Source organism: Chroicocephalus ridibundus, chromosome 6 (assembly GCF_963924245.1).
Source record: "Chroicocephalus ridibundus chromosome 6, bChrRid1.1, whole genome shotgun sequence".
Lineage (NCBI taxonomy): Eukaryota > Metazoa > Chordata > Aves > Charadriiformes > Laridae > Chroicocephalus > Chroicocephalus ridibundus.
In genome coordinates this window covers 51,955,321-51,980,619 of record NC_086289.1, presented here as the reverse complement: position 1 = coordinate 51,980,619, position 25,299 = coordinate 51,955,321, and the positions used below count along the sequence as shown (strand labels likewise).

The following is a 25,299-nucleotide window of genomic DNA, read 5'->3' as shown; positions in this document are numbered from 1 at the left end:
ATCAATTAAACACTCTACTTTAAAAAACTTCATTTCAAACCATGAGAAAATAATATACAACTCATACAATTTCATTAATTTACTATTAAATTGCATGTCTTCAGAGCTATTAAAAGCCCTTCAGGCAATTTTACTGTTTTTTCAATGCTGAAAGTATGCCTTTGACATCAATACAGAGCAAACAGATGGATAAGGTAATTATAAAAAGAGCAGCATGACGCTACGAACCAGCTTGTCACAGTTTTACTAACAGACTAAATAACACAGGCAGAAAAGTGGGTTGACAATTAGCAAAGTTGTCATGTTCTGTCAAAGTGCTCCCACCCTCCCCCAAAAAAACCCAAACCAAACCCAAACCCCTCCCCAGGAAGATACAAACAGACTGGGAAGGAAGAAGTGATAAAAATAATACAATAAGTATGCAGGACATTTAAAGATTAGAAAAATCCCTGAAGGAAAATACTGACTGTACATCCCAGAAATAAAAGAAAATAAGGGAAATGTGAATCAATGCTTGGATCGTTCTGGCATATTTGTCTGATAACTTACCTAATTTTTGTCATAGAGTCACAGAATGTGTTGGGTTGGAAGGGAGCTTTAAAGGTCATCTAGTCCAACCCCCTGCAGTAAGTAAGTTTTTGTATGGGATGATTTCATGATTTGACAGAGACAAAACATGTAGCTACGAGTTATGGGCTAAGATGAACAGAATTTCTCTAAGCTTTGAATTCTGTTAAGGGAGGAAATAATCTCTCTAAGGAAGCCAGTTCAAACAGTTCATAGAGTCCAAATTGCAGAAAGACAGGCGAGTTAACACACAGCTACAGCGTTTTATAACACACAGCAAGATGCCTAGCCCAGCTGATTCTTCTCGTCTCTACTACCTTACCCCTTTTCCCTTTGTGCAGGTTGCAAAGTTATAAAAGGTTGATTAAATTGTCCAGCCTTCACAAAAATGGGTCATGCTCAACTACTAGAAAGCTGATCATCCCCATAGGTGTGTGAATTGCAGACAGGAAAACTCTGCTGGGAAAGATGGTTATCGGTGTATAAAGAGTCAAAAGATGGATGAGATGACCTTCACCCTAAAATCCCAAAGACTAATTTCTTCTCTTCAAGATATCTCTTGCTGTCAAGCTGCACACTTCCAAGGGCTGGAGCCTTTGTCCAGGTCCAGGGGATCTAGGAAGGGGATAGGAAAATGAGGAGAAAGGCAGAAACAGGCCATCCGCATGCAGCAGCGACAAGGATTCATTAAACCTGGGAGAAGCCTACCTCGAGTCAGCACAGTCTTCCAGATTAAAGGGAGGTGTGGAGCGTGCTCTAATAGCAGTTGGAGCAGTCTTATTAGCAGACTAGAGCCGAAAATAGACAGAAAATAGTGAAAGAAAGGGACACATACTTCTTAAACTAGACGGATTAATCTTTTCAGAAGAAGCTTGTGAAAACAGGGCCCACAACAATTTGGCTTTTAGAAAAAAAATTATTATTAGAGCAGAATAATCATTACATTCAAAATAATGGACATTTGTACAAAAGTAGAGTCATACGGTCAGCAGTGGACCAAAACTAGTAAAAATACCTCTTCAAAGTACTGTCAGAGTAACATTTAATGATGGCAAAACCCATAGCTAAAAGACATGATACAAAACAAGTGTTTAGTCCAGCAATGAAAAGAGAAACTAGATCAAGGGTAATAACAATTCTGAGAAACTCATTTGCAGAGTAATGCAAATACAGAATTGTTAAACCCTGTGCTACATTAGCTGACCTTCATCTTCACCATTATACAAACAAACCCCTTTAGTCATTGGTTTTTGGTATTTCTCTGAGGATCTGGCACATTGGGAAGCAATTTCAGGAAGTGCATTTTACAGGTGCATAGAGCAGGTCCTCTCCAGGTAGTTTTAATGTTAAAATGCAGGCTTGTTCATGTACTCTTCTACTGTCTGGAGGAGAAAAAAAAAAAAAAAAAAAGAAAAAGAAACAATTGATGCATTATGGAGTGGTACAGTAATATTCAAACAAACCCTCTTCTCCTCTTTGAAGACAGTTGTAGTTTTGCGTGGAATTAGATCAGATTAATTAAAATGTAGAAATAATTCTGCTTTAAAAACCTGTAATGGCCTTTTAGAATCTGATCTTCAAATCATGACATACCACGGTTGTGGCTAAACTCATCACATCTAGCTTTGTCCATAACTGGCCTAGTTTCATGCACAAATGCCAGACCACTGTGAAAACCTGTCTGACTTGCATAGCGTGCCCATAGCTAGTCCTACCAGCGTGCTGTTTCCTTCGGTGTTAGGACGGATCTTTCACCAGCTAGGAAAAAATTAAATAAATCCATCACATTCAACTGTTTTTGCCACTCCTGGCTCAACAGTACAAGTTACAGAAGAGAATTCCTGCAGCGTTCTGAATAAAGGTTACGTATCTGCGCCCTGCAGGAAAACGTAGGTTTCACATCTGTGCCCTGTGTTTATGAATGGAAGTGGAGTTTGCCAGCACACACTCTTGCCAATCTTAACTGTTAATAGTCGGTCATCTGTTCCAATGTATTAGTGAAACAGAACAGATTTTTCTCTATTTATATTTGTATACATAAAATATAACCTTAAATTACGTTCTTATATTATATAAATATCTTAGACTTGTCTTATACTTTTTATGAATATAATATCTGAGAAACTCTAGCAGTTAAACTGCAAGAGAAGAACAGCAGTATATAAAGAGCCTCCAGATGATTCCACAAGATGCAAGAGGGTTGAATTGAAAGCCTATGTAACCGCATTGTTGTACCTATCAAAACTGAAGTTAAGACACATTTGGATAATTAAGTACCGGAAGTGCTTAGCTGTATTTTAAGCTTGTGTCAAACAAGGAAGATGTAGGAAGATGTGGTGTTTGCCTTTTGTCTTCCTCTGCCTTACCTCCTGCAACATGTCAGAGTCTTCCATGGCTTTCACTGCAGACCTCTTTGAAGTTTCTTGTACTTCTCCACCAATTATAAACTCATCAAGAATAAAATAAGCTTTTTCAAAATTAAAGATGATATCCAGCTCACACACCTGCCAGAACAAAAGGACACGCAACATTTAAATGACTTCTACAGCATTATAAGCACTACTGTGCCAGAAGTTAAGATGATCAAATGTATTCAACATATGCACTCTTGTGGCAGGTAGCAGGGGGAAGAAAGATACTACAAATTAGTAATATTGCAGCTTCTGCACATATTCTCTCCATGTATATAGCCTAGACTTATAGCAAAGATATTCTACTTACTGTATTTTATATGATACAGTACTTCCATACTAGTTTTCAGAGACCAAAGCTGACTTCCTAGCCTACTAACCTTATAAGAGGTCTTATGTAGCACTTGTAATATGGGTTACATGTGTTCACGCAGTTTCACAGAGCCAGACAAATCCCCTGTCCTAGTGACCTTGCAGTCACCAACTGCTTTTTTGTTTTGAGGTGGTACAAATGTGAGTCATGGCACAGTGATTTAAATAAGAGATGAATTAAAGTAGTGGGGACAATTTAAAAAATAGTCATAGAAAAGGTGGGTCTCTTGTAGTCTTTAAAGACTTACTGAAAGACTTATTTGGACCTTCTTCAGGTATTTTCTTAAGAACCCAACACTTTATCTTCTTCCTCTTTATATGTCATTATTATGAAACAAACAAAATCACTATATCTGAAGATGTCCGGAGGGAGAATTAAAGAAATGTCACCGGGGGGGGTGGGTTTAAGTAATTTTCCTCAAGCTTTCCCCTTGAAATCTGTTCTGACAAAGATACACAAAACATCAAGATTAATTCTGGGAGGAAAAATGGATGGAAAAATATCTTATGATAGTCTCAGCACTATTTTTTAAAATATTTTAATAATGAATTTCACTCTGGATGGAGAGAATCTATGGGGCAAGTAGGGCAGACGGAAACATGAAGCAAAACAGCTACAGGTAACTTTGTTTATCAGACAGCCAGGAGTGCAGTTCATGGGAGAAAGTAAAACCTACGTTTCCAAAGTATCTGTCCAGAAGCTCTACGTATCGATGAACGACCTCTAGTGTCAGGAGCTCGTTATCCTGGTCTTCTATTGCACAACAGAAATACAAACTAGCATACCTACAAAAACAAAGGCAAAAACGCGAGAGTGAACAGCTGGATCCTCAGTGCTCTGCTTGTCTCTTAAAAGTTATGCAAATCACAGTTAATATCTATCTTGTCTCTAAAATAATAATTTTCTTTCATTCTCATAGTGTCCCAGAGAACACTTAAAAAAAAATCAATCACATAATTTCAACAAATTATTAATTTAGTTAGAAAAACAAACCGCACCCTTGGCAAAGTGGGATACCCGCATCGCTGGTCTAAATAAAACAAACAGTAAATCAATAGTACTTTAAAAGTCTTCCTCACCTGCTGCAATAGCACGACAGTAAGTGGGGTTAGTTAAACTGTAGAATCAGTTACTGCTCTTTATCAAAAAATAAAAATAAAGGCAAAAATAAAGGTGGAAGGAGTTACATCTCAGCAAGCCTGCTGGCTCTCAGAGGACTGACAGTGTTTTACATAGGGCCAGAAAGCATGAAACTGCTTGGGCCAAACAATCTTCATAACTTGCAGCAAAACTTTATGTTTAAATCAACCCAAGATGGGAGTTAACAATCTACCTCAAGTCTCTGGTGCTGTGGGCAGGGCCCCAACTTGTCACAGCATCTGGTCGGATGTTTACATCCGTCACTTCACAGCAAGGGACTCCATTTTTGCTAAATGGGAGATGCCGCTTAATACAGTGCGCTATACCTTAAAGGCTACTTTTTGTTTGCTACAACTTTACAAAAACTAAAAGGCAGTTAATGCTAAGCATCACGTAACTGGGGACCAGTGATTTGTTCGGAAAAGGAAGTGGGAATTAACACTTTCCAGAGCAAAAAATATTTCAAAGACAAAATTGGACAAAATGTTGAAGGAGCCTCAGAACAGTTCCTGCAGCCTCCTGAAGAGCCTGATAAAGCCCAGCACACGTTTCAGCAGGCCACCCTGGGGAATTAGAAGGAGCAGTGAAGCCTAAAGCCTTCTAACAGAATTTCAACCACTAATACTTATTAGGTTACTCCCATTTTTCTCATTTGACAGATTGTACAAGTATTTTTCACCCCACAATTTACCCTGATGGTTTGTGCAGGGACACTGTGCCGTTAGACACTGTTAGATTGCTGATGGCAGGCTCCTACCAGCTTAGTCTAGCACGTAGGGTTTGTTTGGTGTTTTTCTTAGTGAGCCTTTATTTTTCCTCTTCTAGCATGTGTTATTTATATGAATAGTAATTACATGTTCTCATAAAGTTACTCACACCTTTTGTAAACAAGCTTGAGGTCTTTCCAGTCAACAAAACTACTTGTTTTTTGATTGCGAGACAAAATAATCTGAACAATTTCTCGAATGATCTTTTTCTTCTCTTTATCAGGTAGCGTCGTGTACCATTTCTGAAGCCTTAATTTCCCCTGCCGACTGAAGAGCAGTATGAAGTGTATCTAAAGTAAACAAAGCGACATGGTTAACGCCGGGGCCACGGCCAGAGAAAAGCGTTCCTGTGCCTGACGCCAAACACTTGTGAGATCTTGGTGAAGGCATCTCCAGCCCTGGTGGGATGTTCAGAGGTGGCATCCGTGAGGTCTGGGGAGGCTGAGCATGGCAGCAGAGATACTCCCCCTCTCCTGTTTCTTCCCCCAGCAGCTCTCCCCTCCCTGTGGGACCTCTCCCCTGGGCATCCCCTTTGCATCCTCTCCCACCCGCCATCCCCTAACTTGGGCAAACAGCAGCTTTGCTTCCTGTTATCCCACTTCCCTGGGGAACAGGAGGAGCTTCACCACTCGCGGTGGTGAGGAGAGGGCCCCAGCCCCTCCTCCAGCAAGATCAGACACCTTAGTGAAGTAAAGACTTATATAGAACAGGGCTAGGGAGACCAAGGATGCAGTGTGGCACAAGAATAGAAGTATGAATACTTAGATAGAAATCATAATCACCAACGGTTCTGGTATTGCACCGTTTCAGGTCACAAACAAAGCAGCGTGTTCCGAGAAGAGGCTATAAGGAACAGAAGAAACCAACTACTTGGGAAAGGGAGCTTGACTATTTTACTAAAGAAATCACCAGGTTATGAAACACAGATGACTGTGATGACGAAGGACAGACCTCAGTGACCGAGGATTTACATTAAATAAAGCATGATACATACACCGTTCTAAAATTTCAATTTTAAAGCTAGTCAAAATTTTACATGGTTTGACCCATGATTTTTTCATGCTTAGCATTAGCAGTACTATTGAAATACAGAAGTGCTAGCTTTTAAATGCCAGTGGGCCTTTGGGAGAAAAGTATCAATTCACATTTATACAAATACTTTTACTAGCAGATTAAAATAACTGACCATACTAACTCTTTAAGCAGTACAGTAAGGCATCTACCCACAGCACGGAAATGGCTTTAAGAATGCAGGAAATCTATTTGGGGATGACATCCATCTCAATGGGATGTCCTCTGCTAAATGGGAAAAAAAAAAAGAACCTAGGAGGGACAGAGACGCTTCCAATGGCTTAAGACACTGCAAACAACGTTCTTGACAGGCATCCCCATCGCTTTTCTAACCAGTACCAGTGCTTGAAGGCCAGGGACTTGCAGGAAGGGCGTCTCCCTCTTGTTTTCTATTGCAGTTTATTGCTGTACCTATACTTCACCCTCACTCCACCTCCCCAGTGAGGACTAAAGTTAATGTTCACAATTACGATCAAGATTACAACGCTGATTTCTGTAAAGACATTCTATGCTCCGGTGAAGTCCAAGCAGAGAAGTGCACCAGAGAAGTTTCTACCCAAAAGACATTAAAAACAACCCTCAAAACCAAACAAAAAAAACGCTACTGAATTTTAAACAAAGCATTCATTCATAATTCAGAACCATTCTTGAGCTATTAAACCACATAGTTGTTGAGTAATCCAGAGATAAGAGTTCTGACTATATTGAGAAAGATTTCAAATGTGGGATCATTTTAGAGAAAGATGGACTGTTTTATTCATATGTGCCTGTGGCAGGATCTACTGCTGGAAACATGGCTCTTACCATCATTAGTCTAATGTGCTTGATAAAATTACAAGGATTTTGTAGCTGCCTTGCGTTGAGTCCTGTAATACTCTCCAGATGAGCTTGCTAAATAAAAACAATTATGCTGCTGGCAGTACACATGGCCTGATTACAGTGAAGATCAAAGCACCATGTTCTTGCCTTTCTCAGTCCATATTACCAGCTGGGTTTTGACATGGTAATACTCCAGCTGTCAGGGCTACCCCTTCCCAGCAGATGAAGGGACAATACTTACTGTCCATATGCTTGTCCACTGAGAGGAGCTGGAGGAATGAAAGACTATTTTGCCTGCTGCGCCGCACGTTAATTCCAAAGACTTTGCAAAGATGAGCGTGTTCCAAAAAGCAGAGCGTATGTTCTGCAGATAAGCGCAGCCGGTCAGCAGGCGTCCATTTAGAAGCAATCAGGCACAGGTAGCAGCTACTTCACAAACAAATTTCTAAGAATATGTTGAATCAGATGGGAAAGGATGATCAGATTTGATTGAAAATGCAGGGAACTAGTCAATGAATCCCTAGCAAAAGCCGACAGCACGTGCAGCGTAACAAGATCATGCTGCCCAAGACATCCTCAGGAAGAAATATGTTTGCCTGCAGCGCTTCAGCAGGGGCAGACAATGAAAGGGTGTTCTGGTTTAAGTTCAGCTGTTGGACCCAAAGGACCTTAAATCTAAGTGCCTGCAAGTAATACATGTATCTCCAGGACAGCAACCTTACGCCTCTAAAAGGTTAACTACCGATGAGCCAGGGAATTACTGTGAATATTATTACTATTTTCTGCTGCTTAGTTTACTTCAGTACGTTATGCTTCACCCATAGGAAAGTGAGCTGCTCTCCATTTAAAATTGCTTTGAAACTCCACTGTTTCTTATACAGACGGCAGCTGATGTTTCACCACCACTTTCATGAGTAAAGGGAACATTCTTTGCAATCAGAAAATACACACTAATGCTCTTAAATGTATCAAGATTCATACACAAGCTTCAAAAATCCTCTCTTTTGCGTCTCCTATCCGACGCTATTTCAAATGCAGAATATAACTGCATACCTCATAAGGCAATTTTACTATTATAGAAATATATACAGCTAGAAAATAGATAAGAGCCTCTGCTGTAGTCCATTTCTAATTTTACACTCTGCAGCAAAATAGCATACCCTCAAGCCTAGGTACATATTACTGGCCAGCTGAGAGCTCCTGGAACAAAACAACATATTGGAAAGCTGCAGATACTTAAAAGAGAAAATATCGTGTGGTGGTTTTTAGTTTTTTTCTCTTTTGATTCTCCTTCCTTTTTCTAATTTCTAAAGCCCATTCTATCTGGGGAACTCTCTACGGGGTAAATAATATTTCATTCTCAAGAGGTTAAATGGCTTAATTCCTGTAAGCGTAACCATCCAATTGCTGTAGAGGTGGTTTCGTTCAGTTCAGCTTTGCTCTGCCCAACCAAACTGACATGATACAACACATTCCTCACTCTCATAGCTCTGCTCATTACGGCTCACTGGAAAGATTTTGATGCATCGGTAAACCTGGAAATGTTGAAGTACTGCACAAACACAAATCTAAGCGCTCATCTGCTCTTTGCTCCTTGACTGTGAAAACATATTTGCTTTCCTATAGTGCTAATGACAAGATGGATGTTGATTAAGGAATTTTTAGTGGGTTTCCAGCAGCCAAACTACCAATCGAGGTAGATTACCCTGCAATGTTTTACTCATCTTCAAAAATTCCAGAGGAAAACAAAGGCAAATGACTCGCTTCAAGCAAAATACCTTTGAACCAGGGGTGCTTGGTTTCCTTTCCTACCCTTCTGGGGTGTGCTGGCTGTGACTAACAATCGCCAGACCCAGGGGCGACGCCAGAGGGAATGTTTGGGTCCAAGCCTGAGTGGGTCAGGATGAGGAGTGCAGTTCCCATGAGAGAATCAGCTGCCTTCACATGCGGAGTCTGCAGGAGACACGTTTTGGTCTGGGAGCTGAGTGTAATTTTATTAGCTTGTTTTACTGAATCAGACCCAACCACCTACACCACGGTGCAAAATGATCTCCATAAACATCAGTAAGTAGCCTAAATGACTCCACGTTATACTTGTAGGCCATTATTTTCTAGTTGGAAAAATAGGATTTTTTTAAATCAAGCATTCAAACTAGATTTCTAAACCTGAACTCTAGCCCCTTCTTATGCATCTCTGAATCAATTGCAGCTGTAAGTTATATAGCGGGCTGGAAAGTTACAGGGCCTTCTGTTTTATAGAGATCTACAGAAGTGTACCAGGATAACAAACACCAACCCGAGCTTCAGGGCTACAAAAAAAAAAAAATCAAATGGTAGGCTTTGACATAAAATAATTCAACAACAAATAGAACAGACATCAAAAATGCAAAATACAGAAGGTCTACATGTTTACAAACAGCAGATGTAAATAAAATATGTAAAACTAACACACATTGTGATTTTTCTTCACCTTCCTTGGGAGACCTTTCCCTCCTTTTGATAATGGTCTGTCACGATCTGATAAGCAGCTCACTAAGCTCGTCTCCTGGACTGCTCCCGGCCGAGACTGGAGGTCCCCTTCGGCGCAGCCTTCCCCTGTATTTGGCATTTCACACTCCAGACCGATCAAACACTTTACGGTTGGCTCACTCATTTCAAACTTGGATCACATGTAACTTTTACAGAGGTTTTAAAACTTAACTTAACCTGTGCTGCAACGTTTAGTACAACTGTCTAAAGGACTGCAGACTATATTCTACGACATACAGAACAAACCACCTGTAGGGATATCCAATAAAGACAACTACAGGGGAAGACAAAGTGGCTTTCCTGACTGCCAGGGTCATTTCTCCAGTTTACCATCCAATGACATACACACATAAAAGATGCCACATTTCTTCCTGCGAGGTGAACTCCAGGGTCAATGCAGCGAGGCTCTAATTCAGCCCTCCATGAGAATAACATGTGCTAGAAATGCTTCTCTTCCTCCTGTAACTCAACCTGCCGACTGCTTTCAAACCTGTTCTGTGGCATGTGGCTGCTCCAGGCCCCTTGGTGGGAAAGGAGGACAGGGAGGAGGACTCCAAGAAGCCTAAGGGGACGGAAGGCAGAAGAGGAGACGGCGGCTGGAAGACTGGGAAAAGCAAGCACCCTCCTCTTTCCTGGGTGCTTGGTTTGGGCAAGGATTTGCTCGGCTAGGCAGCTCTGCCGCTCCAGCAGCACTGGGTTTAGATTCTGCTTCAGCTGTAACCTTTCCGAATTCGGTTAAGAGCCCTCCCAAATCAAACCTTTATAAAACAGAAAGATTCCTGAAATTCACAAGTTAGATAAAATTTGCAAATTAGGAATTACTATCCTAAAACAGACAGCTTGGCAGAACTTGGAACTTTCCACTTAAGCCTGCTGCTGCCAGTAGGGTAACAGGCAAAATATGAGACGCTAATGAAGAAAAACTCACGGACCACATAAAAAGGGAAGTGGGATGAAAAAAGCCACACCTTCAGCTGCGGACAGAAGCCTGGGGAAAACCAGGCTGACTGGCTGTACCTGGTGGAGAGGAAGCCACTTTTCATCATAACATTCTCTTTTAACTTATTCTGGCTCCCTTGAAGTCTCTTTGATCTTCTGGCACTGTTTTAGTCTAGTTGAGTCCATATTCTGCTTATCTTTTACTATTTTTCATTCTTTCCTCTGATATGAAAGAATGTATTTCCCAACACAGACAGCTGTCCAGAATTTTACATCACATCTGAAAATGAACAAAATCTACTTTCATTAAGTTGTTTCTTTTAAAAAGTATGAACATCCAAATTACTCCAGCCATTAGCTGATTTTTTTTTCTCCAAAACATTTGAAGACTAAAATATTTCTCTTTTAGTTTTTGCTTTGTTTAGTGCCTTTTTTTGGAGGGAGGGACGTAAATACTGAATTTTTCCCACCAAAATGAATAGCTATAGTGTGAACAGACATACGGTTTGGAATGCTAGACATTTAGGGTGAAATGAGAAAGACATAATAAATGGACAAGTATTGACCTAATGTATTAACAACCTAGCCACATCAGGAAGAGACAGAATAATAACAGTCTGAAGCATAGGTATTTTGGTATTCTGCTGTGGCATGGAGTCTCCACCTGGCTACTGACCTTTAATATATACACATTGGAGTTTTAGGGACTTTTAAAACAATTATGTAAAATCCAAAACAGGCTACTGTATTAAAAATCTTGATTTCCTTACTTGTTTACTCTGTTACTAAAACTGTTACTCACAGCAGCGCAGAAGCTGACAGATAAGTTTGTTAAATACTGTAGAATTTCAGCTTTAAAATTTAAACCACCTATTTAGTCTGTATGATGCAAGCAAATAAGAAAAAAAGAAAGCAAAAAAACAGCAACACAAAAGTACCAGAGTAGTGTATTGCTGCCTAACTGGCACAGAATTCTTTCTTGCTTAATCTCCATTAGGAACATTTCTGAACAATTTCCCCTAAACAATACATCCAAAGTCCACGCAATAAAAGCTGTGCCAGATCATTACAGGCACACGTGACTATAGTTACACATTGATTTTACGCTTTGCATGATGCCGAAGTCACCCTTATCTTATTACTGAAGATTTTAAATTGACCAACATACTAGCATTTAAAGGATATTTACACCATATAGTATTGATCCAGTCAACAGCCTTCTCGATAGCCTCACTTGAGTTAAATAAACTATAATCAAAACAGTACAGCTGAGCTCAAGCTCCGAACCAAAAACATCTTGAAGCTCCTCACTTCTGATCCCTACCTAAGGATCAGAAAACCAAGCTCAATGAAGCCCTAAGTGCCCCACAAGCTCCCCTCAGCTCTGCTCTTGCTTATTGCTGCCCCTAACATGCCCAGTCCTCCCAACCTTGGCTCATTTCTCATAAGCCGGTAGCATTCCTTCAACAACATCCTCCCCACAATACAGGCATGCTTGTGCCTCCTCCTCGCAGGCTGACGGGCATCCCGCCAACAGCGAAGATGGCAAATCTGTCCAAAATAGATCCTAAGACGTAGACGCAGGCAATGACATCCATCTTTTGTAAAAGATAATTACTCTGTTTTCTTAAATCAGTGGTTTTTCATTCCTGCAAGTGGAATTAACTGCAGTTTCTAGGCAATAAGCAAGAAGAAATCCAGGCAGGCTATTTGCCCAAAACCTGCCCCGACTGCTGCAATGTGAGAGCAGGCCGGTGACCGCACTACAGCCGTGTGAACCGGGGAGATGGCACTCACACCTTCGGTCTCCACTCCGGGCCACACAGCCACAGGGATGCCGCTGGCCAACCCCACAAAAAGCAGCACCATTTGAAGATATTCAGAACAATTATTAACTAGGTACTCACATCCCTTCTGCCTCCTGGGCTGGGGTCTCAGAGTTATATAAACAAGTATACATGTTTATACATTTTTTGGGAGGCTGTGGAAATCCTCATTAGGTTATCACAAGGAGGAGGAGACCAGGGGAGAAGCTGAACAAGCTGCTGAGAGCTACCCCTAATTCACTATAGCCCCAGTGTACTTTACAGTCACAAAATGCCATTTTCCCAGTCTGTTCCTTGAACACCTGGTGAAGAAACAGAGCTAAAATCTAGCCCAATGGACTCTGGGAAAAGGTAGAGCCTCTTCGAATCTCATTTCCAGTTTGTCTTATCAGGCATCTGCAAATCCCTGCTACGTGAAGGCACTACGGTGCCCTTCCCTTGCCTCCGACCTTTCAAGAAGCAAAGTTAAAAAGCTTTGGCGGGCACACCAGAAGGTGACAGAGTTTCCCCGACTCCTCAGCCAGGGACAGACAGTGCTGCAGCCCGGGGATGCCCGTGCCTAGTGGAGCAGGAACACTGCAGGTCTGCAGCGGCCTCACGCCCGTTCCACCAGCTCCCAGCAAAGATGCTGAGGGAAAACCCGAGCTCTGGAAGGACCGAAGATACGTGTGAGTCAGAGTCACATTTGTGAATGACTCCAAAAGAGCACGGGAGTGATTTTTTGGAAACACTGAAGCATTTCATTTAGGCGTTTTCAATAAAGAAATTATCAATTTTCCCTTTCAAAATGGCATTTTTTCATTAAGGTAAAAAAACCAACATGGATTTAATAACCTAAACATAAAAGAAGCAACCATTGTTTATGGAAGGAAGGGCCAAAGCCCAGGATGTCACAAAATGCTTTATGTTGGCCTGAAATTTAGCCTCCAGAATGAAAAAATGGACCAAAAATTAATTCTGATATTCATCCAGGTCTTGTCATGAGACTTGGAGGAAAGGGAATGTCTGAGGTACTGCCCCTTCCCCATCCCCATCTCCTGAGCCCAGTGTCTGTTGAGCTGTGAGTTTTATGCAGCCATTCCCCCGGCTCTTCTAGAGCTCAGAGCAGACAGGCAGACACTCACCCAACACTTACGTGTTCTCCTCCCAGCCTGCAGCCTTGCAAAAGACAAAGGCACAACATGGTAAATTTCCCCATTTTCTTCAAACAAAATTGATTCTGTTTCTCCTTCCCCTGCGGTTTGTGTCTATCGCTCCCCTCAAGGGACTAAGCAGAGGGTGATGACCATACAGGAGTTCCTGCGCTGGTTAACGAGCCACTGAGAACTGCAAGTGTCTGAGCAAAACTGCCTTCAAGATCCAACGGCACACAGCAAGGCAACAACAGGCATTTACAGGCTGGAGAAGAGGGATTTTAATGCCCTCTCTTCTCAGGTCTGAAAGGAGGATAGCAGATGGACATCCTACACAAGTTCAGCAAGTCAGAGAAGAAAATAAAGACTGGTGCATAGAGTACCTGGGGTTACGTCTGTGATATTGAGAAACATAAAACCAGGACATACTAGGCCAGAAAGACATGTCTGGCCAGAAAGGCACGTCAAGCTTGCCTTCAAACACAAATGTAAATTTTCTTTTCCCATCCTGCCCCAGTGACTCTGCATGCTGTATTCAGCCTGGAGAAGAGGAGGCTCCGGGGAGACCTTATAGCAGCCTTCCAGTACCTAAAGGACCTACAGAAAGGATGGGGAGGGACTCTTTATCAGGGAGTGTAATGATAGGACATGGGGTAACAGCCTCAAACTGAAGGAAGGTAGATTTAGATTGGATATCAGGAAGAAATTCTTTACTGTGAGGGTGGTGAGACACTGGAACAGGTTGCCCAGAGAAGCTGTGGATGCTCCATCCCTGGAAGTATTCAAGGCCAGGCTGGATGGGGCTTTGAGCAGCCTGGTCTAGTGGGAGGTGTCCCTGCCCATGGCAGAGGGGTGGAACTAGATGATCTTTAAGGTCCCTTCCAACCCAAACCATTCTGTGATTCTATGATTCCTGCTCACAAAGTACCATTTGTGCAGGACTGCACTTTGCACCTCTCTAAACTGCAACATCTGCAAAAATGCAAAGGCCTAGTGGCCACTGGAGAAAGCATACATGCAATGCAGCCAAGTAAATGCAGATGACAGCCTGTAGGAACAGGACAGCAGCGAAATGAATGGGCAGGGATGGTAATTAGTAGCTATGCATATGTGATACAGAAAGAATTCTTTTTACAGGAGCAGTATGGTTTTAATTTAGGCATCACTGGAAAGACTACAACTGGCTGACACAAATGCTTGATGTACATGCCAAAGCATAAATCTTGTAAGTACTTCGGGGAGGAGAAGCTCTACCTGCCCTCCCTGACCCATTAGCTTCCTCAGTCCTTTCATCGTTTTCTCCCTTTGCTGCTCTTGCACATAACTGATGTCTTTGGATGGCAGAAGGTCTACGGGATGGTTTATAAAGCATGGAATTTTGAAGTAATAAAAGATACAGAAAAGCAGCAAATATTTTACATGGTCCACACACTCGGCATCATTTTCTTGCCTCCTCCCCATTACCCCTCCAGCCCTCTTCCCTGCATTTGCCTACCTCAGATGCCATGGCTTTCTCCAAAGCCCTCCTGGCACTCCACATCCTATCAACTCCTGGCTCTGAGACACGCCTACAATTTCCATATTTGTGAGTGAAAATATTAAAAAAAAAAAATAAAAATTACTTAAGCAAAGAATCAGCAAATGATCTATCATAAAATTTCTTTTGCTTTCTGGAAATGAGCTTATTACCCACAGACAGTAAAGTGTGCATCGCAGTTACTGCACAGCCAGTCAGTCCAGAGCAGCCTCTAGTGTAACAGTGACAATCTGTAATGATACTGAGTACTTGAGAGGGGACATCCAAAATTGGAAGAGGATCACATCAACACTCAAAGATTACAGACTTCATGAGAAGAACCCTAAAAAACATTTCTCCCAGCAAATCCCACAAAATGGTATTCAAAAGTCCAACTGAATGACAGGGAGTAACTGAATACCAGGTTATGGATCACCCTCTGGCGCAGTACTCTGACGTGATAACTTTCAGAAGTGGGGAGCATAAACAACAGGGCATGCATAAAATCATTCTGGTGGTCCTGCCTCTAGGAATCACAGGTTTAAGGATACAAAGCCAGAAACTGCATCCAGACAACCCACCTGTGGACCCATCCTCCATGAACTGCCTAATTACTAGGATACCTACAACACCCTCAGCAGTGGATTAAAAACATTCGTCTACACTGGGTAAAAAAGCATTCCCTTTTGTTTTATTTACATTTAGTGCCTAAAAATTTCACAGGATGTACCCTGACTCTTCTTGTAGCAACCATTCTTTATAGCGTTCATGATTTCATGCATTTCTACCAATTCCCCCCCAGTCATCTCTTTCCAAGCTGAAAAGTCTATCTACTTAGGATCTTCTAAAAAAAAAAAAAAACCCGCCATTCCATTACCATTATCTACTGCCACACTAATAGTTCACTACAAGATAAATAAGCAAAGAAATACCACATGGACTTTTTTTTTTTTCCATGTAGAACAGTTGCCTCGCACAAGAATTTTTTATTTGTCATTTTCTCTCCTTCCCTCATCTATTCTAACCTGCTGCCCATCTTGTCTTTCAGAGGTAAATGCCTAGAGGCAAAGTTCATCCTCTTTGCTAGGCAAATACACAGCTGTACCACAGAGTGGATAAAAGCGGTTCTTCAAACTGCAGATAGTAGATTCTGTGCAGCATTGAAAAATATCTTTTGCAGATCTGTGTCCATTTTAACAATTAAGAGCATTGAGACTGTTGGTGAGGTCAATTTTCAGAATAGCTGAAAGTTCATTTCCAAACACCAGGCAGGTGTCAGCAGCTGCAGTTACTTCCACTAGTATTTCCACGCAAGCTTCTAGGCCAGTGGCTGGTATCAAATGTCTTGCTAAGTGGAACCAGTGCTTAGCAACTCCTTTTCTGTTCAGGCCAAGTACATTTTAAGAGCCCCTGTGCTCGGTGGGATTCTTTTGATCTTTCCCCAGGGTTTCAGAGCATGCCCACAAGTACTAATTTTTCTCACCGTACGGATGAGCAGCACAGGTCGGAGGGAAGCAGGCCCTTTACTATGCAGGCAACAATTCTACACTCAAAGCTACGCAAACAGAGTCATGTACTGTCACAAAAGTAATACTGATAACACTGAGGTGGCAGTAGAATCCAGGTGTTGCAACACTTCCAGGCATGAAAGGCTATAGCAACACATGTCCTGGGGGAAACTAATAATTTTCTCCTCTCTGCTCTCTCCCCATTCTTCAACTTTGTTGAGACAGCAATCCTTCAGGACATGTTTCTCTGCTGCACCTATATATGTCAGGGAGCAGAACTAAGTCTCGGTTGTAAAAAGTCTTCCTTTTTTTTTTTTTTTTTTTTTTAACATGTCACAAAGTAGCAGCCGGGCAGAAAAGCTATCTTTCTCAGCAGGATGTGAAGTTAGCTTCGCTAAACAGACTCTTTCCTGAAACTTCCCTGGAAATCTGCATCAGAGCAAACTATTGAAGCAACCCTCTTGCTAAGACACTGTACCCTTTGCACAAGAACCTTCCAGTCAGATCTCAAAACACAGAAAAAAGGTGGCAAGCACAACTATGTCATTCCAAACCAGAGGAACTGATCTACGGAGAGTTTAAATGACCTGTTGAAAGTTCTTCAGTCGCGAGCCTGAATAAGGCTTATTCTTGGTTTGTAACCCAGTACCCTTATTTCTTGACACGTTACGCAGTGCAACAACCCCTTCACAGAGACTGGATGACAGACAGAGGAATTTTAAGCAAAAGAGTACCCTGACAAAAGCACCCTTTCATCAGCACTGGCTCAACAACAGGAGAATGGGGTAAGGCTGAGAGCACTAGTTAGTGTAGTAATGCCAGCAAGAGTTTGTACTATGGCCTCAGAAAAGCAAAAAAGAAAAGTTATTAATGGTAAGAATGCACACTCACCTTATAAAATTGTAACAATCAATACCGCAGACAGTCTCCAAATTGTGAATAAGCAGCACTGCTGTAAGCAGCGCTCCCCTGGGACCATCGTGAGTGCTTTGAAAATCGGCATTTGTGAAGTGCGTGCATCAGGGAGAGTTCTGAGATCAGCTTCCCTGAAATCAGCTCCCATATTTACTGACCTTCAAGGGCAGAATAGGAACTCCAGTTGTTTACATAAGCTTTACCCAAGGGAAGTAGACATGTAGGGCTGTCTCGGGGTGTAACCAGAAAGGTTATAGCTTTATGGGGACTTCACATAGGGAGACTGCGTAAATTCGTCACTGTGCATATTCTATTTGCAAAGGTAATGACAGGTAGACCTTTCTAAATACGCTAGACTAACACATATTTAGCATTCTGGCTAAACCACTGAAAAGAAACAACACAGCTCTGCCTTTGAGGATAGAGACAAACAACAAAACTTGGCCTCGGATGAAGGAGCTGCGAGACTCCCGTTCAGCTGCACTGCTGGTAACTGATGCTACAGATGCACACAATAGGCAAACTGTGCAAGACAGCAGCTCGGGGCATGCTCGCAGAACCTGCCCCAACTCTGAATTATCAAGCACCGAGATAGTTTCTCAATTAAGAGGCATCACTGACCATCTTACTGCTTGAGAGCCTGCAGTCCTCCTTGGGGAAAATCTAGCCATTACTCTGAGGATGTTGGTCATCAAGCTTAACAAAAGAGAATAACCACGGCAACCTTTTCTCATCCCAGCGAACCACCACCAAGCACAGCATTGGAGAGCCACAGGGCCTCCCTCCCAGGATCCAGCCTCCCAGGTTCCTTCCAAGCTAAAACTAGCCACTGCTACCACCTCTCCCCAGCCATGGAGCCGGGTCCGACATGCAGACTGGTTGCCAACAGACAACATACAAGGGAAAAAACCAGACCCATACGCTCTATCACAGATGCATTACTTGATGGAAAGGCAGAGCGAAGTTTCTACAACCCCCCTGGGACCAGGCAGGGGGGCAGAGGCACCCGAGCTGGAGGCAAGGTGGCCATCCAAGCTCTCCACTTACCCAGCACCAGGGAATACAGGTGGGGAAAAGCTCTTACCAAGACAATCCACTGCCCAACACTGCTCCACTTTGACACCAGAGCCATCCGAAAGACACAGATCCACATGAAACCACATTCGATCCTTCTCCAGGCACTGGAGCAGACTTGAACCTCGGCTCCTCAGGTTACAGGAAGACTTTATAAAACCTCTCTCTGTAACAGCCTTGTTTTCCTGGTTGGCTGGGAAAGGCTACCAGCCTGACCCAGGCTCACCCCAAGGGTCAGAAGACAGAAAGGAAAAGAACGTAACTTTCATTTCCCCAAAGCAGGTGCAAACCTTGTTCAAACCCACTTGGAAACAGCATTTCTGCGTCTCGGAGCAGCCGGCACATCTCTAAGCAGGCAGGCTGGCATGCGCTTTCCCAAAGAACACACTTTACCTCTATGTAAAGCTAACTCGCACTATTCCCGCCGAACGATTTTTTTTTTTTTTTTTTTTTTTTTCAAAAAACTAAGCCGAGTTTCTTTTTTCCGACCCCGAAGGAGCCGCTGGCGACCCGTTTGGAGACGGCCCCCTCCCCACCCCGACCAGGGCAGGGGGGTTCGGCCGGCTGCGCCCTTCCCCGGCCCGGCCCCTCCGCGGGGACTTTGCCTTTCCAGCAACCGCTCCTGTTTGCTCCCGGCCCCGGGCACACCGCCGTCCAGCCCGGCCCCGCGGCGGGTCTCCCCCGGCCCATCCCGGCGGGTCTGAGGGGGACGGGGCGTCTCCGCTCCGCCCTGCCTCCCGACAGCACAGGGAAGGCTCCCGTCGAGGGGGGCTCCGCCGCCGGCCCGGCCCGGCCCGCGGGGGGCGAACGGCGGGGCGGGGGGCGGCCGCTCCCGCCCGGCCCCGTCCCACTTACCATGGCGTGGCGGCAGGCTGGGAGCCGGCCCGGCCCGGCCCGGCTGGCTGCCGGCCGCCTCCCTCCCGCCCTGCCTGCCTCCGCTCCCCGCCCCGCGGCAGGTGAGGCCTCGGCCGCACCGCGCCTTCCCACAATGCCCCGAAAGGGAACTCCCCGGGCGCCTCCTCCCCGGCCGGGGCCGGGGCCGCGGAGCAGGACCGCGGGCCGGTGAGGGGGGAGGGGGCTGCCCGCGCTCCTCCCGCCCGGCGCGGTGGGCACAAGGCGGCTGCCGGGCCGTCGGGCTTCCCCCGTCTGCGGCCTGGCGGTGAGAGGCCGTCGACGGACGGCTGCCTGCCGCTGCTCCCCCGTCCTCGGCGCCCCCGAGAAGGGAAGCGGAACGGGGGCAGCAGGGCAGGTTGTTGACAGAGCGGGGTACAGGGGGAAGGGACTCCCCGCAGAGTGCTCGATTCCGGGGAGCGGGGGCTGCGGAGACCCTGTCTGCACAGGGGTGACCCCTGCTGTCACCATGTACCTGTGGTAACCGCTCAAAGGACACCTTTCTCGCCACAGCAAAACCCGAGTTCAATAAAGACGCAGTTCATGCCCTCCTCTGGCTGTAGCTGCTCCCCTGCCAAGCATTCATACTCTAAAGACGCTCCGGTGGAGCTACAGGCATGATTGCGCTGCGGCCCATCTCCATCAAAATGAAACTGGGATAGTTCAAATACCTTAAATGGCTGGGCTTTGCTAACCTGTGCTTTTTGGCAGAGCCAGATGGAAGAGCAAGACATGAGCAGCTCTGCTGGTAGACTGGCAAATCCCTGTAACCTCTGGCAGGGATTTGCTGATAAGCAGCCGGTGCCAAAGGAATGTGCAACATCCACAGACTCAGCACTTGAATCCGAAGCTCTAAATCCAAGCCTGAGGCTTCTCAAGCTCTTACCAGGAGTCTGATCCAGAGACAAACTACCACATGAGCATAAAACGTGAAAACTTTGGATGTTTACGTCCCATGTTTTTAGTCTAAAAGAGAGAGGCTCCCCAGCACACCGCATGCATCTATCCCCGAGGGTGGTGTGTCTGGATTCGGGATACAGATCCCACCTGCTCTGGGCAGAGCCATGCCCTGCTTTTGTGTGCAGCGCTAGCTGCATCTGCGCCATCAGTAAGAAAGGAAAAGCCGAAGGAGCTCAGGGACTCCAGGGGACACTGGTGTCAATGGCTGACACCAGCAGAACCCCTCTTCAGCCTCTGGCTACAGCAACGGAGGAGAGATCCCTTGGTCAAAAGCAATTGTGTGTGCACGGCTGAGAGGGCAACTGGGCTGAAATCCAGCTGGAAATGCTTGTTTGCATGAGCAGAAAGCATATGCAGGGGTGTGCTCCTTACGCTCGTTTAACAGCGTGGAAGTAATTTCCACTTTTCCCTAAGCATGCCTACTCCTCTCTGCCTCCGTAAGCTTTGATTGGTTTATACAGACACGCTGTTCACAGAGCCCTCCACTGCTGCTTGCTCACTCCTGGTTTCTGCATGTTCCAGCCCCGTCCCACCAAGCAGGACAATGTGTGCTGTGCTGCGATGCTGCCCAGTGCTCTGCTTTCACTTCTGGAGTGCACAACACAAGACGTACGAGTCCCAGCTGCCCACGAATCCCACTGATACTTAATCTGCTCACTTGCCTCTGGCCTCTGTCGCTTCCCGAGCACACATCCCACTGATACTTCATCTGCTCGCTTGCCTCTGTCCTCTGTTGCTTCCTGAGCACACATCCCAGGCCCATAAAGCAGCACTATCTACAGACCATATGAAGATGCTGGCCCTTTACTGCACAGCCATGGTGCAGCACACGCTGCCAGAGAGCACCGGCCTCACTGGTTTGCTGGGGCACCATCCTGCCTTCAGTGAGCCTGCCAAACACATGCTTACTGCTATCAGCACCTGATAAAGTAGACCAAAATTGCTAGGTTCTCCAAAAGATAGCTGGGATGAGTAAACAGGCCACCCGAAGTGCCACAGTACCCATGCTGCCTTCCCCAGGAGGTAACATCTGGCGTCCCCACAACCACTGTCGCATTCCTGTCCCATGTAGCTCTACCTGCTGTGGCCTATGCAGAACAACAAGGAGCTGGCTCTGCACTTAAACCCCAAACACTCCCCGCTGTTTGTGCACGGGGAGTGTCCATAGATACCACTGCAGTGTTGGGAAAGCTACATCTCTGTGTACACTAGGAATGGATTTGCCTAACACACAAGAATGTGGACACCACAGAGCAGTTCAACTAGAGATGCAGGGTATCAATAACTTCATCTCCAAAATTGATTAAAATAGTGTTTCATGAAAACAACTCTCTTCAGCAGCCTACATCTTGCCTAGCTACGTAATATATTCTGATGATGGACAACAATATTTTTTTGCTTAACAGTCTTTTCCCAGTAATCTTATTTTTTCTGTGCAAAGACCCTACTTAATTAGGCCCAAGAACTCAAGAGAACTAACCTGCTGCTTTTGTGGTTTTGCAAGTACATTAGAAAAAAAAGCAGCAGCAGCAAACATACAGTGCACATTAACAGTGGTGGCCAACAGCCCATTATGTCCAATCTTGCAGGTTAGCAGAAAGAATTTTGCTGCCCTACAGAAACAAGGCTGCAGATACAGGATCCTGCCCAAGTTAGATGCTTTCCAGCCCAGAAAGCTAGGCTGTACTTAATGACTGTCTAACTAGAAGTAGTAAGAAGCTGGAATTCCCCACCCCCCTCTGCCACTGGCACAATGTGCCTGCATAATGTTCTGATGAAGAAGATAGCTCAAACTTCCCAGGTAGGAGCTGCTGATGGTTATCGATGCCAGCAAGGGAAGTGGGGGAGGCTGCTGTGGCACGCAGTTGTGCCAGGTGAACTGGTGGGGTGATCTCATGCCAGAAAAATGCCATACCATGGACTCCTTCGGGTCCTTCCCTTAGGCCCAATGAATTAATCTGAACACAAAAGCTTGCAAAGCAATGCAAATGTATTTCTCTAACTCCAAACAGGCTGCAAAAGGCTTTGAGACCCTTCACTTTTGGCTCCTGTGTCTGCCTGGAGCAAAAGGCTCATATTGCTTCCTTGAGGGCCTTCTGAAAACAAAATATAACATGCTTTCTTCCTTCTAAAAAAACTGCAAAAAAAAAATCATTCTGAAAAAACCTCCCACCTTTTTATTGCAGAAAGAAGCCTTTTTACTGATACTGAGTACCACAACAAAGGAAGCAGAACACTGGTCATTTACACTGATTCTAGCCTTGATGTGATTTTTCAGCGCCTAAACGGAGCTGCTGCCAGGCACCCAGAGCCCTGTGCAAACCCAAGAATTCAGGCTGATGCACACTCCACTTGGTGATTTTACAGGAGACTGCTGTGCAGGTTTTTTTCCACTTGATACTAGGGCCGTGGGGGAAAGAGAAAATTCTAAAAGCTCAATCTAAATTCAGCTGCAGGAGGTAGCTTTTAATTGCACTTTGGATCAATAGAGAAGCAATCTAACACTTGTTCTTGGTTACCAGGCAGGGGTTTGTATTTTTCCAGACAATTTTCCCCTGCTTCTCATATGTTCCCTTTTCCTTATTTGCTCACACAATCTGGATTCTTCACAATTTAAGTGCAGAACAAAGCATTCATATCACTAGAGAACATATCAAATCATATATCTGTGCCACAGGTTTTGGTACTTTATCAGCAGCAATAGCATGCTCAGTAAGTAGTCCCAACATTTAAGCACTTTAAAGTACTAGAAAACTGTTAAAAATAGCAGTCTCAAATCCTCATAGCCTGTACTGAAGTGATAGGTGTACACAAGTACTTAAAGGGTGCCAAATAGCATTTTATTTCATTTCCCATCTGTATAAAACTAAAAGCAGGACAAAAGGTAGACAGACATTAATAAAGCTCCATCCAGAATTCTCCTTCTATCAAGAGAAAATGTGTTATTGTAGCCCTCTTGTGTTCAGTTGGATTAACAGCTATTAGATCCAGACTGTCCTTCCTTACAACCCCTTAAATTAAGGCTCTGCATTCTTTAACCACATTGCCATTCAGTTCTTGGCCCGCTCCACCTTCACTCATTCAGTCTCTTTCATGTTTTTCCCCTTTCCATCCTGGTTGTAAGATCTACACACATTCAGACCGTCCTCTGAAACAGCAGAGTGCTCAGTCGGTATATGCACACTGTGAAACAAGAGAACTGCTGCTTTGGAGTAAGGAAGACTGCAACATCCCTCATTACCTGTAAGCATGCATATTCCCAGCATTTCTTCTCCATAAAAGGACTGTAACTAACAATTTACAGCCTTGTTTCCCTCTTTTAGATAACACCTATGAGATCTATTTTTAAACTATGTCCCACCAACACCATTTAGACACATGCAACGTTTCTCTACCCTTACAGAAATTGCCCTGACATTCCCCAAAACCTGAAGTACTATTGACAGTCCTGTTGATCCCAGACCTTCCCTACCAATCAACAAGATTAAAACCTCTGGTGTCCACCACTTAGCTGAGACACCGCGCAGTCACGGCTCTAAGAGGTAGTTGCTTTTACAGTATTCTTTTGCAAGTTGCAAAGGCTGTAGCAAACAGAAGAGCAAGTTCTGGCTGCATTGCTATAGGTGCTTAATGGGATGGAGTCTCGTATCTGAGGATGAAGTAATGGGTTGTTTCCCAAAAGACACTCACCTTCCACGTCTGCTGCCTTGGTCATCTTTAATTCAGCCACTGCAAGACCAGCTCACTCTTACAGATCAGGAGGCTGAGACAAGGAGTTCAGCTGTGCTTCAAGAGCTGCTATCACCTGTCTCAAGGAGCTGAACTCCAACATGGACATGCTGCTGCGGAGGAAACCTGAAGAAGGAGCCATAAACTAAGAGAGAAAGAAGGAGAAATGAATGAGAACCAGGAAAAGACAAAGGACAGTACTAGACCAGAAAAACAGCTATGGCTTAGCAGCAACACCAGCAAGGAATGTTAGCAAGCAATGCCCACTCTTGATCAGCAGCCCAGGGGTGCACTTCAGCTCATGAAAACTTAAAGAGTTTTGACAGATATGTGCATATAGATTTTCATCAGCTGAAACCATAAGGAAAACAGGCTTCAGAAATAAAAATTAATATAGACAGTGAGAGTCATGGTATCTTCTTTGTTTGAAAGACAGCTACAGAAGCAAAGCTAGGAGCAAGTTAAACCCTATTCTTTGTCTTTCCCTATAAACAAGGTCAAGGGGAGAAAAGCATGCACCTCCATAACATTGGTTATTGCAAGTCAGTTTCCTGAAAAACAGGATAATATAAAGCATTTCAGAGGAAAAACTGAAAGACAACATATAAAAATACAGATGGGAAATCCCACAGTCAAACTGTATTTCTACATAAATTTATCTTGTGTTTGAGCTGGATAAATGCTAAGAGATACCTAAGCCGCTGGGTGTCTCACAGAAAGCATGATTCATAGCACACCGGGGCCTTGGTAAACAAAATTGACAGGACTTACTTAGTAACTCAGTTCTAACAGCGAGATGTAAGGCAACCCATGATATCTTTGTGACAAAAAGCAGTTTAGGAATTAATGTACCACATATTCTGCAGACAAGCCAGTTAATCCCACCAAAATTAGTGTAAGACATCGAAAATAAGTCAAAGAATACGGTTCAACTTATCTGTGTGAGCACAGATTGTACAATAAAACTGGTAAGAGACCCTGGGTACACAAGGGAGTGGGAGGGCTATTATTTACAGCAACTATGAGCTGCCTGTATGTTGCAGGGGAAAAGGCTCATGCTACAGAAGCAGAAAGCAAAGTGTCTAATGACCCCATACATTTAAGTTTATTATTTGATAAAATATTTTATAT

General features: G+C 44.1%; 1 protein-coding gene across 2 annotated transcripts; it reads right to left on the bottom strand.

The window, feature by feature from the left end:
• Positions 1–404: 404 nt before the first annotated feature.
• On the bottom strand, positions 405–19,666 carry AP1S3 (adaptor related protein complex 1 subunit sigma 3). Of its 2 annotated transcripts, none has more exons than XM_063338065.1 (5): positions 18,599–18,799; positions 5,370–5,548; positions 4,028–4,136; positions 2,934–3,071; positions 405–1,949 (listed from the first exon to the last, which is right to left on the bottom strand). In XM_063338065.1, exons 1-5 carry the CDS (start codon positions 18,665–18,667, stop codon positions 1,914–1,916), a joined length of 531 nt encoding a protein of 176 aa, XP_063194135.1. In that variant the 5' UTR covers positions 18,668–18,799; the 3' UTR covers positions 405–1,913. The 2 variants fall into 2 exon arrangements, with proteins under 2 accessions (XP_063194135.1, XP_063194136.1); XM_063338066.1 differs by lacking the exon at positions 18,599–18,799 and adding an exon at positions 19,444–19,666 and having other exon boundaries at positions 407–1,949.
• Positions 19,667–25,299: the final 5,633 nt, after the last annotated feature.

Excerpts from the sequence above, each read along its gene's own strand:
- AP1S3 (XM_063338065.1), bottom strand. The coding sequence starts at position 18,667 with ATGTGGATCTGTGTCTTTCGGATGGCTCTGGTGTCAAAGTGGAGCAGT. Across the intron at positions 5,549-18,598 it reads TTGGGCAGTGGATTGTCTTG|ATACACTTCATACTGCTCTT; the intron begins GTAAGAGCTTTT and ends TGTTTACTTTAG. Across the intron at positions 1,950-2,933 it reads ACTCTGACATGTTGCAGGAG|ACAGTAGAAGAGTACATGAA; the intron begins GTAAGGCAGAGG and ends TTTCTCCTCCAG.